Source organism: Simochromis diagramma, unplaced genomic scaffold, assembly GCF_900408965.1.
Source record: "Simochromis diagramma unplaced genomic scaffold, fSimDia1.1 OVJJ01000334.1, whole genome shotgun sequence".
Taxonomy (NCBI): domain Eukaryota; kingdom Metazoa; phylum Chordata; class Actinopteri; order Cichliformes; family Cichlidae; genus Simochromis; species Simochromis diagramma.
In genome coordinates this window covers 2,760,708-2,776,285 of record NW_024386764.1, presented here as the reverse complement: position 1 = coordinate 2,776,285, position 15,578 = coordinate 2,760,708, and the positions used below count along the sequence as shown (strand labels likewise).

General features: G+C 39.7%; 2 protein-coding genes across 4 annotated transcripts; both read right to left on the bottom strand.

Moving 5' to 3' along the window:
* Positions 1-974: 974 nt before the first annotated feature.
* ptger3 (prostaglandin E receptor 3 (subtype EP3)) lies at positions 975-9,648 on the bottom strand. The gene is made up of 2 exons (XM_040031725.1): positions 6,362-9,648; positions 975-5,743 (listed from the first exon to the last, which is right to left on the bottom strand). The coding sequence occupies exons 1-2, from the start codon at positions 7,157-7,159 to the stop codon at positions 5,447-5,449; spliced, it is 1,095 nt and encodes a 364-aa protein (XP_039887659.1). The 5' UTR covers positions 7,160-9,648; the 3' UTR covers positions 975-5,446.
* Positions 9,649-9,770: 122 nt separating this feature from the next.
* zranb2 (zinc finger, RAN-binding domain containing 2) lies at positions 9,771-14,605 on the bottom strand. Of its 3 annotated transcripts, XM_040031744.1 has the most exons (10): positions 14,459-14,605; positions 13,783-13,835; positions 13,554-13,662; positions 12,709-12,791; positions 12,542-12,618; positions 12,262-12,414; positions 11,997-12,160; positions 11,566-11,625; positions 10,856-11,005; positions 9,771-10,634 (listed from the first exon to the last, which is right to left on the bottom strand). In XM_040031744.1, exons 1-10 carry the CDS (start codon positions 14,512-14,514, stop codon positions 10,577-10,579), a joined length of 963 nt encoding a protein of 320 aa, XP_039887678.1. In that variant the 5' UTR covers positions 14,515-14,605; the 3' UTR covers positions 9,771-10,576. The 3 variants fall into 3 exon arrangements, with proteins under 3 accessions (XP_039887678.1, XP_039887669.1, XP_039887686.1); XM_040031735.1 differs by having other exon boundaries at positions 9,771-11,005; XM_040031752.1 differs by having other exon boundaries at positions 9,771-11,005; positions 13,779-13,835; positions 14,459-14,517.
* Between the last annotated feature and the right edge of the window lie 973 nt (positions 14,606-15,578).

The following is a 15,578-nucleotide window of genomic DNA, read 5'->3' as shown; positions in this document are numbered from 1 at the left end:
GGAGACACTGCAAACCGTCTGACAATGTCACATATTGATGCGCCATCCTAGAGGAGTTGCTACCAGTAATGACACTGACCAGTTCAAAACTGGTGAAAAAATCGTCAGAAAAGATGAGGTGGGAAAAAAAGTCCACCAGTAACACCATTCCTGTTTCGGTGGTTGTCTCATTGTTGCCCTCTCTAGTACACCTGTTATTTTAACACCAAAACACTGATTAACAACTCTCCTCTAATACTTAACCGAGCAGATCAATATTCCACAAGTCTGACTGACTTCATGCTATACTCTGACTAAAATGTTTTCCTTTGGGTTTTTTGAGCAGTGTGTGTATAAAATTCATATCACACACCAGTGTGGCACTAGTGTTATCTTTTATGTGTCTCCCTCATAAAAATCCTATTATACTCTCTGTATTGAGCTTAACAGAGATGAATAATGGGCGGCTAAGACCACAAGAATTTATTAAATGCAGTAAGTCTTCTTACTCAGCAATAAAAGAAGTATACACCATGCATATCAGATTGATTTACATAATTCATGACTGATTGAATTTCAACCTCTAAAATAGTCCCAGACGCTACTAATGTCAATGTGAGGTGATGAAAAGGTCTCGTAGCTTATATTTATGGCAGGCATATCGAACAGAAACTCCAGGCTCTTTTTCTGTGCACCTCTTGACAACTTGGCCTTTGGGTTATTTTTACACCTTGAAACAACCCAAGTGCTACAGATCAGACTTGTGATGTGTTTTACTAATTGTAGCCTAGACAGTGTCCTCTCATAACCTCATTACAAGCAGTCTAAGTTACTGAAGCTAGAGCTATAATCCATCCATCCATCCATCCATCCAAACCCCCTTATTAAATGAAATTATCACTTAAAAATTGCATTTTGTATTTACTTGGGTTATTTTTGTTTGTCTGACGAACTGAAATTTGTAAGGGAAAAATATGCAAAACACTAAGAAGTCAGGAAGGAGGGTAAACACTTTTCATGTACCTCAAACGATGCAAACATGTGAATTAAAACCCTTTTATGCAATGATTGATCAGTACAGTGTTTAGTGCAGCATTGTTCTTTTTATTGGTCCATTGGAAACACATTGCACAAGTTCGAGAAGCGCAAGAAGCATACACATGCTTTAGAGTTGTTAACAGCGTTCAAAAGATTTACAATGTCCAAAACATTCACCGTCAAGCAACAATCATCTTACTCTCAAATCATCGTTCTCATAACTCCAACAAAATCTCAGCAGGCCGAGTAAAATATATGTAAATGTAAAATAGTTACGAGTCCACGCGTGACATTTAAAATAGTTCATGTCTTTTGTCTTTTTCATGTAAAGAACGTTAACAGTTTCATTGTTTCTTGATTGATTTCATACACGAGGGGTGAAATTCTAAAATTCAAAGCACAGTTCATGTGTGATAAAGGGTGAAAGTAAATGCAGCAAAGATCCGTTGTCAGACTCAAATTGGCAGCACATGAAATTTTTTTTCCAGTGGGTACCAGAATGCCCAGTTCCTCAGTTTAAAAAAAAAAAGAAGTTGTGTTTGGCTCAGACTAATTGCAGTTTATTACCACTTCACATTTCACAGGCTGCTTTAATTGGTGTGACAATGAATGACTTATTATTTAAAATCGAAATATGCTTATTAGACAGCCAAAAAAATAATGTTAATAACACAATTATATTCAGCCAGAAGCAGTGAAACAGAATGATTTGAAAGTGCATTAAAAGCTGAACTGATACAAATCAAGTACATATTGCTACATAACTTTATCTTTGATAGAAAAAAACAACAAAAGCACAAAGCTGTAGAGGTCACAGCATTCCCCACCTGACCCCAGGATGAAAGTCACAAGAGCACTGCCGACGTCGCTGTGTGAAGGTTTGCAGATAGCCCTCGTCTGAGAATCGGGTCCCAGAGTTTGTAAGACTTTAGTGAAACTTCAGTGAGAGCGCACAGAGTCCTCATATAACATTCAAAAGCAGCAGCATGGGAGGAAAATATGAGGACGTGTACCTTTAACGGACATCGGGTATTTATTTACATTCCTTAGAGAAACCTGGCTGGTGGGCCTGACCTCTTTCTATTGAACTGTGCACACACACGACACCACTGTGTGCTTGGTTTAAAAGACTCGAGGAACATTTTCCTCACGTACCTCTTGTTTCTTCCCTTTTAACAGTAAGTAATTTACGTCACCAGTGACCTGCTCTTTACATCTTTACATGAAATCTGCCATTTCCTCATACAAACAAAAACAAGAAAATCAAGAAAGTCTTATCCAAGTCACAAACATGGAAAAATAAAAAACCCAGTTGACTTTTACAGGATGACTAAACGTGATTCTCGAGGAGATTTATATTTGTTTCAGAAAGGAGGGGAAAGAAAATGATTACCACAATGATAAAAAGTGATCCACTATCCTGATTTCCAAGGAAATATTGCAATTCCAAGCAAGTTTAAGTGCAAAATGTTGATCAAGAAAACGATTTTAGAGACAGCCTCTTCTTATCTTGAAATCACTGACATAGACATAAAGCTCGAGTGGCAATCAGTAAATCACTTCCAAGCTTTATCGACTAAGTGGAGCTAAGTGGAGTTGCTGGCATCGCTGTGTTCTGCAGGTTTCTCTTTTTCTTTTTTTAAGTCACCGCGTAACCATAGCTTCCCTTTGATGCTAGTGGCGGTTACACCGTGTGCTCAAAAAGGTGCTGACACAGATGAATGCAGTTTAAGTAAATGATTAAAACTAAATTCAATAGTCCTCAATCCCTGGTTTTAATAGCATTGGTAGTGGGTTCGTCTTAATGTGCACACCTCTTTATAAATCCAAACATTTGCTGTTATTGGCTTCAAATATTAGATCTTGGAGACCTCATATTACTTTGTACCATCCTGGAAACTAATGAACATTCATATTTCATAGGACACAGCTACCATCCAGAAAGCCAGACCGCAGTCCTTGTAAATATTGCTTAGACTTTTACTGGGCCCATTAGGTCGGGAGAAAATTGTGTTTAAATAAATAATTATTATTCCATTTTGTTTTATGTTGTGGGGGTGCGAATTTAATACCCTGATAAATTCTTGACGGCATGTGCAGCCTGTCAGCTCTACGCTATTTTCCTTTGTGTGATTATTTTGCATGTAGAGCCTGAAGCGTCCTGGATAGAAGCCTGGCACAATTACAAGATGTAGATTTAAGTAGTAGCTAAATGAGTCAGTTTATTCCAGAGCAACTTGTAAATAGCTGCATTCACTGTATGAGTGCATGAATGAAACCACAGCGATGAGTGTTTCAAATGAATATCAAATAAGGCATAATGAGGGCACTTGTTGCGACTAATATTTCCTCAGTTTGTGAAGTCTTCGTTAAAATAAAACCTGCTTGTGTCTGTGTAATAACACTTAGGTGTTATATGTGAAATTCAGCCAAACGTAGCCACCAACTCTCTGTGTAACACTCTCCTGAAAGAGGTTTTGTTTCCTGTAACACCTTTTTCACACAACAAACGAGGTTAATCCTTTGAGTGTAAGGCACTCAGCCTTCACAACCAACACAAGATCAACTCTGTCTCAGGTGAACAGATACGAGCAAAGAGAAAAAGCTCATTTTTCACATGGCTTTTTGCAGACAACAATTTCCGATCGGATCATTACCACAGAGCCCGTGTGCATTCTCACAGCTGAAAGGCAAAGGCAAAACCAGACATGGCAGAGATGAGAGGACATCAGCCTAATCTTGTTGGCTGATATGCTGAGAAGGCAGAGTTGTGACAAGAATTTGCCCCGTAACCTGAAGGTTACCATGACAGCAAATGAGTCGGCCCCCGAGGCTGTCAAACATTAACAATATGTACAAAAACAAGTATAAAAAATAACATAAATATGGTGGCGTAAGATAATTGCACCGCCATGCCCGTGGTTTTCTAACAGCAGCATCAACATTTATTCTGGTGGCACTAGAAGCAAACCACCTCGTTAGAAATGACACTGACTTTATCTGAGACCTTAGGGGAAAACTGCACTATACACATTAAAAGGAATTAATAATTCATACCTATTTAGGGGCAGGATTGAGGCTGTAATGACAAAATATAGCGGGTACTAAGAAACAATGGTGGAATACAAATGGGGCTGTCCACAATATCCCAGAAAACCACCAGTGAATGAAAGGCATATATCACAAGGCTAAAAACATGTCGAAATCATGTGCCTGCAGCAAAACTTCACAAGTAGCAGCAAAGGTGCATTAATGTGACGACTCACATCATTATCGACTGATGGCAGCCTGCTGTACAAGCAGCTTCAAATAAACTGTTTATGAGTTTGTTACACTTTGTGGTGTTTTGGACATTTTGACATTGACTGTGTTCATTGCACCACTGTTCTTGATTATGATCACCAGTCTATACTTTCATTGATGTAACTGGTTAAAATCTATACCAATCTTTTCTTTTTTGTCCAAACAGGTTTGGCTGGTGAAATTAGGCACATTCGTCGTTACACCTTGTGTTCTCGCAGATCATTAAAACCCTTTAATCCAGTGAAATGCCTCCAGATGTGGGCATTCGTTTCATATGACTTGCCTTCAACATATTTTAAAAGGATAGTTGCCGACAATTACAAACTGTCTCCGTGTGCATTTCATATACAGGAGAAGAAAACTTTAAAACTTCACATTTTCGTAGTCCCAGCTGTTCCCCTAGGAACACCATGTACAGCTTAACTATACAATAAACTTTACAAAGTATAGTCTATACAACAGATGCCAGGCAGGTAGCATTATTGGCATTCAGCACAGAAACAGCAAATATCATAGAGACTAATAAATAATGTTATTTACAACTGCCTCCAGTTTGGAATTTTCCTTTAGTTGCTCCTTTGAGTTTTAAATCAAGTGGTTACATTTCATGTAAGAGATGCTAAAGATATGCACAACCTAATTTAAGCAAGTTACAGTACCTTCACTCACAGACATTCACAAGAAACATTTGTCTTTTAGTTAGCTTATGGCTTCAAGTTGCAGAAAGCAGTGAGCATGAGATTCAGCACTTCCGTGTGAGTCAGTTTGAATGCCCCAATACTGAAATATTGAGTTTGTTTTTAAAAAAGAAAACGGGTGACAATAGAGTTCCTGGTAACTGCACAGCAGATGTTGCATGAGATGACACGGTCATGCGTCCGCATGCTGGTTAGGTGGCTTTGAATGGAATGTGTTATATGCAAAACGAATGCTCAGAAGATATTTTTCATTTCATTATCAGTGCAACAGAGGCTACACTTGCTCCTGCTGCACAATATCCTTTCATGGGCAGAAATCCATTCCCACTCTTTTGCCTGTTTCATTATCCTGATAGAAAGCTCTCCTGGCTTCAGAGTCACAAGATAGGAATTACTGTGCAAGGCTGGATTCATTTTAGAGGAGGGCATTATGAAGGTTTTGTTTCTTGGTTCTGTTTGTTAAGAGCTGTCTGCGTCTCTTTCTGATCCTCTGAAGAGCAGTTGGAGACAGCATTAGCCATGATGCAGAACTTGCGCAGGAGGATCTCCCTGAGGAGCAGATAGACCCACGGGTCCAGGATCTGGTTGAGGGAGGCCAAGCGTATCGCCGTCAGAAAGAAGTTACAATCTAGATGGAAATCCTGATTGGAGGTGCGGTTTGATGCTTCCTTTGAATTACAATGATCGGACAAGACCTGGGTGGAGAGCATCCTCAGCATCAGCACCTGAGGGGAAGATGTTTGGGCAGAACTTTATTTTTTTTCACACTAAGAGAATGAGGAGAAAGCATGCCATTAAGTGACAAAAGCTTTAATTTACTGAAGAAACAATCGCTGGTTAGAAAATAGTTTCTAATTTTGTGTACAGAAGCCTATGTTATGTTCACTAAATCATATAACGGAAACACACTCTAACAACAGTCCTGTCGGGGAATGAGCAAAAACTAATTTTCACGGTTGGTCTCTGCTATCACAGAGCTGTGCCTTCTATTAATATCTCACTGGGACTGTTAAATATGTGACTGACAATGCATGATCTCATTGCGCACTATGCAGATCCCTAAACAGGACCCCTAAGTGGATTACCTCTTAATGGCAAAAGGCAGCAGCCTTTCAGAGAAAACGTGCATGACATCATTTATGTGAGGAGAAGATGGATAAAGATTTAAAGCTGTTTGTGACAAGTACTGACACAAACACATTAAAACCAATCAGTGTTTATTTTTAACATTACTTTAAGGGACATAACTATATGAAACTATGACAGCACATTTTTATAAAATATGCCTACGCAAGTACACTGTAAGAAAATATATATCCTGAAGTTGCACGTGAAAAACATACCAGCAGAGGAGACCAGCATATAAGCAGGACGCACATAATCCCTAACAACTGGATGACGGTCTCCGTGGTGAGCCGTTCCCACTGCTTTGAAGACTGAGAAGTGCCTGATTTTGTTTTACACCGGGTAACTACGCCCCGGATCGTCACCACATTGCAGAAAAGTGTTATAAGTAGAGCCGAGATCCCGAGTATGGCAAAAGTGGTGGAGAAGAATCCATTTCCTGGGACTTTGGCATCAACCGTGCTGATGAAGCACCAGGTGCCCGGCCACTGCTGCGTGTATTCCCCGACCCCTGCTACGGGCAGCAGAGCAAACAGCAAAACAAGACCCCATATAACAGCTAAAATCTGCTTTGTCACACTTGTCTTCATGTGATTCGAGTACCAGTGCGGGTTAGTTATAGCCAAGGCCCTTTCGATCGCCATGGCACTCGCCATGAAGAGAGCGCACAGGCCAAAAGTTGTCATGCACACGCCAAAAAAGGCGCATAACTTGCCAGATTGGTCGAGGTCACTCAAATTCCTACCAGATTGGTAAACTGAAATCACAATTGGACTTGTCAAAAGCTGCCCAAACAGGTCTGTCAGCGCCAGAGATCCAATGCAAAGCAAGAAGGACCTTTTCCTTTTATTTTCCTTCTTTCTGTAGGAGATGCACACCAGGATAAGAGCTAGCGAGTTTCCCACCATTCCGGTGATCATCATAGTTATAGGAAATCCAACTGATGCATATCCACAACTGGAATTATTTGTGCAATTGATTTGGCGCAGTGTCTTGGAGACGTTGGCGTCCAGCATATCTTCTTCACTGGTGGTGTGCAAGCCCTCTAGAGAATCAAAGCTGAATCCAGTTATTGTTTCTAAAAGTGTACACTTATATACAGCTGTTACCCTGTGCGTATCGGTCTGGCATCATCTTGCGCTCCAAAGTGCTCCAACTGAATGCGATGCGTAAAGCGCGAGGTGTCCTTTAAGCGCTGGAGGCGGGACTACTTCGGGTCCGGAGGAAGCCCATATTCTCACTGTGCTGTAATAACCACTGTCCTTATGTGTCTGGAATAAGGGCACCGGTAAGTAGGGACCAGACATCGACCCTCCGGTGTTCTGCCAAAAAGCGATCGATGTTTCTGTGCGGTTTTCTTTTGTGTCTAACATGTTTGCTTGTATTGGTAAACTGGCTTCAGGCGAAATGATTTACAGGGGGTTATAACAAAGATAAAGAAATTAACTATCTTACAAGTATCTTTATGACGCTATAACAATGTACCCGCGTTATAATCCATCCGGTCCCTTTTAGCCAATTAAAATATCTTTTCAGACACAAGTTATGTTTGTTGCCTTTTTCTGTTTCCAGGTTGGTCAGACTCTCTTGAAAAATATATTTAATGACAATGAGAACTTTTACCTCGATAAATACAAGTCACTTTGCCAAAAACTGATTGGAGCTTCTATGTCCGATAGCCATGTTTGCCATATTGTAGGCCAGAAAGTTATTTACAGCATTTTAAATACCGGTGTTGTGATCCTCTGCCAAAAAGTGGTTTCCTGCATTTGCCAACAAATGATTGCCGGTATTTGAACTGTTGTAAATGAGTTCTTGGACTGCAATCTGTCAAACCTATCTCCCATGAATGATATCAAATCATTTTCAGGCAGAAATAACGTCACAAGATAGAAGCTGCAATCAGTTTTTGGCAAGTTGACTTTTATATGCCCTTTATTTATCTGGATAAAAAGTGTTTGTGGCATTAAACATGTCTTTTTTTCTCCAAGTGATCTGGCCAAAAGGGCATCAATAATGCAATAAAGATAACATCGTTCTATAAAGATATTTTAAGTAACCTGAAAGGACAGGTTTGATTATAATGTACATAAAGACAGTTGCATACAAAACTCTTGTGACGAGGAATTAGTAAGTCAAAATGTTGTTATTAACTTACATATGGATTTTTTCACATCAGGGGGGTAAAAATCTTCCACAAAGAACTCTTTACAATGTAACTGTTACATTGTAAAGAGTTCTTTGTTACAATGGTACAAATGTGCTGCATTGTAACACATTTGATAGTAGATATTCTATCAGTAGAATAATCTATTCCCCCATCAAAACAATTGATATCAACTCTGCACTGTCACCAGTATGTGCCTATACTAAGAGACTTCACACTTTGCTAAACTGTATTTCAAAATAGACTAAGCAATTTTATCTTACTTGTTAATTTATTTTAAAAAAGCCATTTTATTGTGACATAAACGGCCTATTACATATAATTTCAGCATAGTCACAATTCAAATTTTACAGTTTTATTTGGATTTTTTAACTCTTGAGCTCCCAGCTTCCTCTCCCACCTCTGTGGGCTGTCTATCCTTCAAGCTCCTCTACTAGAGGCCTAAGAGCTTGAGGATCCTGCGCAGCATCTTTGTTGTTCCCAGGACTGCGCTCTTCTGGGCCGAGATCTCAGATGTGGTTCCTGTGATCTGCTGGAGCCACTCGCCTAGCTTGGGAGTCACTGCAGAGTGCTCCAGTTACCACTGGGACTTTTACCCTCACCCTCCACATCCCTCTCACCTCCTTTTTGAACATAAGATTTTAAAACCTGAGCTTTTTGTGTAGTCAGCACCCTATTATTTATATTGCATTTCTTCAGCCATTTACTTTGAACTATCGTGTTATAGTTCGTGTTTGGTTCTTTAGTATGAATCTCGCAAAATTTGCAATTAAATGTACTTTAATAATTGTGCGAGGAAAGTTGACTATGTGGCCCAAATTCCTCTTTCCGGTTGTTTATTGCATTTAATATAATCTGTCAAGCCAATAAATGTTAACTAGACCAGTGGGTTTATTTTCCCGCTCCTGCACCCTTGGATAAATCTGGAATTTATCAACACAGACCATGACAGTGGCAAACAGCTTCACTTCCAAGGAGATTGTTAATTTAAAGGGTATAACTTCGAGCTATAATGAGTTTTAATGAAGCAGCACTGCCATTGCTTCCGCTCAGATTAACAGCTTGGGCAACAACTGCCATCTGTTGACCACACTGAGAACAGTTCAGTGAAAAGACCTTATTAACGGTACAGAAAAAGTTATTGTAGATTGTTTCTTAGATTTACAGTAGTGTAGATTAGGATGAAATTTGGTGTTAATATTTGAAAACATGAAAACTTTCAGCCCATAGCCGAAGATCACAAAAGTTAAGATCACTTACTGTTAAGATGAGCTTTGCAAAGTGGCGACACAAAACAGAACCAGACCAAATACAACGCCAACTTCAAAAATGTATATTTCTCCTCTTGACGAACTTCTACACATTTTCTCAAATACTCAAGTTTAGAATTAAGACAGCTTGACTTGACAACCCCAACCCCTCAACAAAACCTTCATATTAAACACAGTATTAACAGGAAGCAATGTTGACAGGATTTTATTTACACAAGTAGATTTCAGGTATTTTAATCAGTAAAGACTGTTCTGCCATGTTACCAGAAATGTTACTTTTTCTGCACTAATCTGGAGCAAAAAGGAAAAAAAAAAAGAAAAAAAAAAAATGAATTCATTTGTTTCAAATTTAAAGAAATAATCAGTAGCATGGAGTCCAAATATGCCACAATTACGTAAAAGGAAAAAAAAAAGTTAAACCTAAACTGAGAAACCAAGAACGTACTTAAAACAAGCATTATCAAAAAGTAAAATACTTACCTTGAAAACACAAAATACAGGACATTTATCATCAAAATCAAACAAACAGGCCAAAATTCATAGCTAAATCACAAGTAGTCTAAACTGGTGCTGAAGAACTTCACCCTTACTTAAAAAAAACAAACCATTTAGTTGTTAGAAAAACCATTGGTGTCTCTTAGGGCCCCAAAATTAAAAAAGGACAGATTTTGCTCCGATTTCTTCAGAAACTAAGTGTACTGCCATGAAGATATTAAGTGGGTTTAAAATGGAATACAGCCTCTTGACACTATATTTAATTTTCATATAGGACCAAACATTTATGTTTATTGGAAACCTATACAAACACTCGTCACATATCGGGATGAATGTGGTTTTAAAAAGGGAGCTGCTGCCTCTCTTTCGCTGGGAGGGGTTTAAGACTTTTAATGAAAGTATACTGAAAGGAGAGTTGGGTTTTTCTGTCTTTGTTTTTTGGCAACACAACATGCACTTCCACTAGGATTCCTTTTCTTGTATTAAAGACAGTAATAAAGTTATTTCTTTTTTGAACTGGAGCCAGAATGGGACGATCCCGAAGAGTGGCCACGCCGCCTGAAATCAAACAAAACACCATGGGAAGAACAAACAGGTTAGCACGCTTTACCATTAACACTCAGTTTATGCATAACCAAGTACAAGGTCAGAATAAATAAAAAGCGTTATAAACATGGCAAAAGTGTGAACGTATTTCTGTAAAACTGAATTCCCATAAGCCAGGCGACACATGGCTAACAACAATCAGTGCCATTGTGGTATTCCACAGAAACCCAAACCTTTCGGACGAACGCGATCTAGAACGCCTCCGTTTTCTCCCTCCAGATGATGACCTGGAGCGACTGCGCTTCTGTCTCCTCTCAGGTGAGGAGGAGGGGGAGCGGGACCTCTTCCGGGGAGAGGAGCCCTTTCCAGACCTGGAGCTGGATCTTTATGAGGAATAAACCAAGCAGTGAGGTCAGTAAGGTACAACAGGGTCTCACCAATGTGGGTATCTCTATCAAGCTTCTCTGATAAGGAGGGGATTAGGAGCACTTTGCTACGGATCACTGGTACTGAGAACATTTCACTCAAGATGCTATGTCTCATTGGTTGAGCGTACTTGGAATTACTTTAAATGTAAATAAAGAAAAATGTGCTTCTTTTTAATATAGTCCCAATAACTGAGTGGGTAAAGCAGGAGTAACTCCCGAGAGATGCTTGATAAAGACCCGAGATCTCTATTTATACGTACAAGCTAAAGTAAGCTTTAAACTCAATACTAATTGCACTCTCAGGCCTAATTGAAATGTAAGCCCACATAAAGTGAGTGAAAACGATTTACTACATTAAACTTCCACCCTGACTTTCAATTTTTTCCCCTCTCAGCAGATAATTTGGAAAAAAAAAAATCTCTGCCAAGTAAGAGCTAAGTAAAAGGACTGCTGTGGACCTTTCTGCCCCACACATACACTCCCTAACGGGAGAGAGTGCATGTCACCTCATTCACCTGGAGCGGGACCTCGAGCGAGATCCAGATCTGGAACTGGATGAGCTTCTAGAGCGGGATCTGAAAGACAAAAAACACAAAACCTTTCCAATATTTTCTACAGAAGGACAGAGCTATGCACGGTGGTTATGTGGAAATAGGCACAATTAACAGCAAGCTACTCTTAGGAAATACTTAAAACTGCCTCAAAGCATCGGCGAGTATTCAATATACCTACAGGGTGGCTGGAATTAAAGTAATGAAAACAGGAAACACAACAATATCCTAGACACACGGATCCCATATGAATGAATACAAGGTAAGGGTTTAGAAGAGGGAGGACAACAAATGAGCACAACAGGACATTTAATTGATGTTGATCAGTAAAGCAGAAGAAGATTGAGCCGATACTGACATTTTGCCCGGAGTTACCCTTGACCTGTACCCTTTACCTGGACCTAGACCGTGAACTGGAGCTGGAGGAGCGCGAGGAGGAGCGGGATGAACCGGAGCGGCTGCCCTTTTTCTTAGCTGGCTTATCGTCATCGTCGTCACTGGCAATCAGGTCGTACTTTGACAGGTCACCATCTTCATCATCATCTTCCTCCTCATCATCCTGCAAAGGAAGTGCTTTTTTGTTGTTGTGCTTTTTTGTTTTTAATAAAATCATTTTATAATATCCAGCATTTTTTTTAAATTTACAATCATCAATCTTACATCCAATTTGTATTTGGACAGGTCACCATCTTCATCCTCCTCTTCATCATCTTCCTCCTCCTCTTCCTCTTTTGGGACTTCCTTCTTTTCACTTTCTTTTGAGGAAGACGTGCTGTTGGTCTTCCCACGGTATTTTTTCTTTTTCCTACCAAACTGGTGGAATAAGAAACAGCACATCTCTATAAATCTGAACACTGCCAATGTCGACTTCCTCTGAAGCCAAAATCTTTCACTTGTCAAACATCAGAGCAGCAATCTTCGGGTACCAGATGAGACTTACCTCATCATATTCACCGTCAGATTCCTCCCGTTCGATATATTCCACATTTTCTCTTTCATTGAACCCTCCACCGTAACCTGAAAGCATTACATAAGAAAAAAACCCCATCAATAACTGATGATCAAAGTAACAAACAAAAAAAATATTTACAGAATATACTGAGTTACCTGTTCTTTCTTCAAGCTTGGCATATTTGGGGGTGTTGCACATGTTGCACTCCGACCGTCTCGCCCAATTCACATTTCCACATCTTTACACACACAAGAAGGTGGAGGGAAATGCTGGTTAGAGTACTATTATATCTCAAAATCAGCAACACTATTTGTTACAACAATATCCCAGATGAAGGTGTCCACAAACAGCATCTAGTTTACAGCAAAGGTAGGCAAGTTAACTTCTAACTCGTGTGTGACATGTGGAAAATCTCATATTTCTGTGTCATATTGCCCGTAGCTTGTAAACCAAGTAAACTGGAGCTTGCAGTGTTACAAACTGTGGTTGCTCTCATTTGTCTGCAACAATGCAAACCATAAAATGTCGAGTGGTACTTTGCATATTCGAATTGCAAGTGTCAAATTTCTTGCAAATGTGTTACACCACAGACTCCTGTAAAAAAAACTCCTTTTTTATTATATCCGACATGGGACTCATTGTAAGTTCTTCTTAAATAATTTAGATTTATGGAAAGTGTACATGGGATTTTTGCATATATGCAAAAGTGCCAAAGAAGACTGAGTCTTTTCTAACATTTTTTTTAAAAAAGTACCAAACTTTTATCCAATGCTGGAGGTACAAGTTACGAATATAAATGAGAAAAAATATTTTTCTGGTATTTATCAGAACTTTTTGCACATTTTCAGCAATAATAGTGATTGGTAATTTGGACCCTGCCTCACTCGCGAATTATGAAATCTTTATTTCTTGCACTTTTATAATGTACACGTGAAAAACACGAATACCAAAGACACCTATCTGATATGGTGCAAAGACGTTTTTTGTGATGATATCATACGTTTTGCACTGCCAGTCATTCGCACTGAAGAGGCCTCGACTCTTTTCAGCGAGCGTTTTTCCAATCTCCGTCCCTCCCGCCTTCATCATCTTCGCTTCTGTAGTTTTTTCTGCATTAAAAAAATAAAGTAAATTAAACCAACCTATTTTAAATGATTATGCAAAGGATAACGATTATTTGCATTCTTAAGCTTTACATAACAGCAATAAGAGACAGAAGGGGGACTCACCTCTACCACATCTGTTGCAACTTGTCCTTCTGGCAAAGTTCACATTTCCACATCTGCAAAAGCAAAATGTTACATGCAGGTAAGGCTTGAGCTCGTTCCTCACTCGCTTTGACATGTGTGAGTATGCTGCAGGCTGGTGCAGTTTATTCATCTTTCCATTAGCCTGTGCTCCTTCCTCAGACACCCTCAGTCACAAGCCTGAGCCGCGACAAATGCAGCAACTGTGTCCGTACGCATTTAACGGAGTTCACTGGAAACACGATACTGCTGACTCCGGATAAAGACTCTTCACTCATGACCACTTGGCCTCTACAACATCATAAACACCACCCATAACAGCAGCGAGTGCAAACACTCAACCCAACCCACGTTAGCTAACCACGGCTAGCGTGCTAAATAGCATTTCTGCGCCCAGGAGAGACTAGCACACAAAATCCCCCTTGCATTGATATTCTCCAGCATGTAAGCTTGAAACCGTGTTCATTCTGTTCTGTTCTAGGCCGAAACTATGAGTGAAAGTGCTCCATTTTATTGAGCTGCTGAACGTTAGCATGAGTCACATGCTAAAAGGCCTACACTTGCTAACCTTGCTGTTAACAGCTGCACACTAAGCACCGGTCTATTGCTACACAGAGCCCCAAAAACTGTGATTTATTCACTGTGTTGGAGTACGTACTTTTTATCCGGACATATCCAGTCCCCGTCGCTGACTCGAAAACTCTTTCCTGACATTTTAGCGCCTTTAAGCTCTACCTACCCTCGCTGGCAGACTACGCTGCGTTCACCACTGTGTCCATGCAGCACAAGCTATCTCCACCCTCCCTACACTGCCACCTTCAGGCGCCTGCCGGTACTTATTTAAAGCCACTTCCTCCTGCTCTGAAAGTGGAAATTTATATAATGACAAACACTTTGCATTATAAAGTCGAATGTCATTTATGTTTTGATACTCTGAGCAGCAGTTCACAAACACATAGAGCCTGTTGGCCATTATCGGATCGGATGCTCCTTTTACACTCAATACAACCACCTTACCTAACATGACCTGACCTCCTAGTGCCACACATGAACTTAAATAAGCAGCCAGCAGTCAGTTCAGGTGTCCAGTCGTGTTTTATTTATGCAGCTTAGGAGTCTCCGTAAGCTCAGATCACTTTTAAATAAAAGAGATATAGAGGTGATTCTAACTACATACTTTTATCTAGCCTATTAGACTGTTGTTATATTGTATAGCCAAAGTTTACACAAACTGCAGCTGGTCCAAAATTCAGCAGCAGAACTCATGCTTCCCTTCATAGGTTGCCTATTATTATTAGAATTGATCTCAACATTTTATTTGCCTTTGGGCGCCACCGTCTGCCCCTGGTCACAACCCTAGGTCCTCAGTCAAGGCTCTGCTGGCCATCTCAAAGCCGTGACTGACAACTGAGGATGATTGGGCTTTTTCTGTGAGAACACTCACTCTTTTGAACAATCTCCCTGAGGCCATCGGAGTGGGGAGCTCATTATCATCATCTTTTAAATCTCTCTTAAAATATATTTTTATAAGCAGGCCTTATCTGTGCCTCCGCTTTCAGTTATGTCTTCATGGCAGTTTTCTCTTCTTCTCCTAGCAATCATTTTTAATTAAATTTTTCTCATAGTTACTTTTAATTTTACCCAAATTTTATGTGTATTGATTTTTTAAACACATTCCTTTTATCTTTGTGTGCCGGCAGTATTGATCTAGTTAATATTGTTTCACCTGTTATCTCTTCGTAAATGTTTTATTTTGTTTTCTGTCTCATCCTGTGAAG

What these genes read in the sequence shown, in the direction of transcription:
- ptger3 (XM_040031725.1), bottom strand. Translation starts at nt 7,159, where the DNA reads ATGCTGGACGCCAACGTCTCCAAGACACTGCGCCAAATCAATTGCACA. An exon ending in TATGCTGGTCTCCTCTGCTG is followed by an intron (nt 5,744 to 6,361) that starts GTATGTTTTTCA and finishes TCTTCCCCTCAG; the next exon opens with GTGCTGATGCTGAGGATGCT.
- zranb2 (XM_040031735.1), bottom strand. Translation starts at nt 14,514, where the DNA reads ATGTCAGGAAAGAGTTTTCGAGTCAGCGACGGGGACTGGATATGTCCG. An exon ending in AGTTCACGGTCTAGGTCCAG is followed by an intron (nt 11,626 to 11,996) that starts GTAAAGGGTACA and finishes TTTGTCTTTCAG; the next exon opens with ATCCCGCTCTAGAAGCTCAT. An exon ending in CGCTCGAGGTCCCGCTCCAG is followed by an intron (nt 11,006 to 11,565) that starts GTGAATGAGGTG and finishes TTCCTCATAAAG; the next exon opens with ATCCAGCTCCAGGTCTGGAA.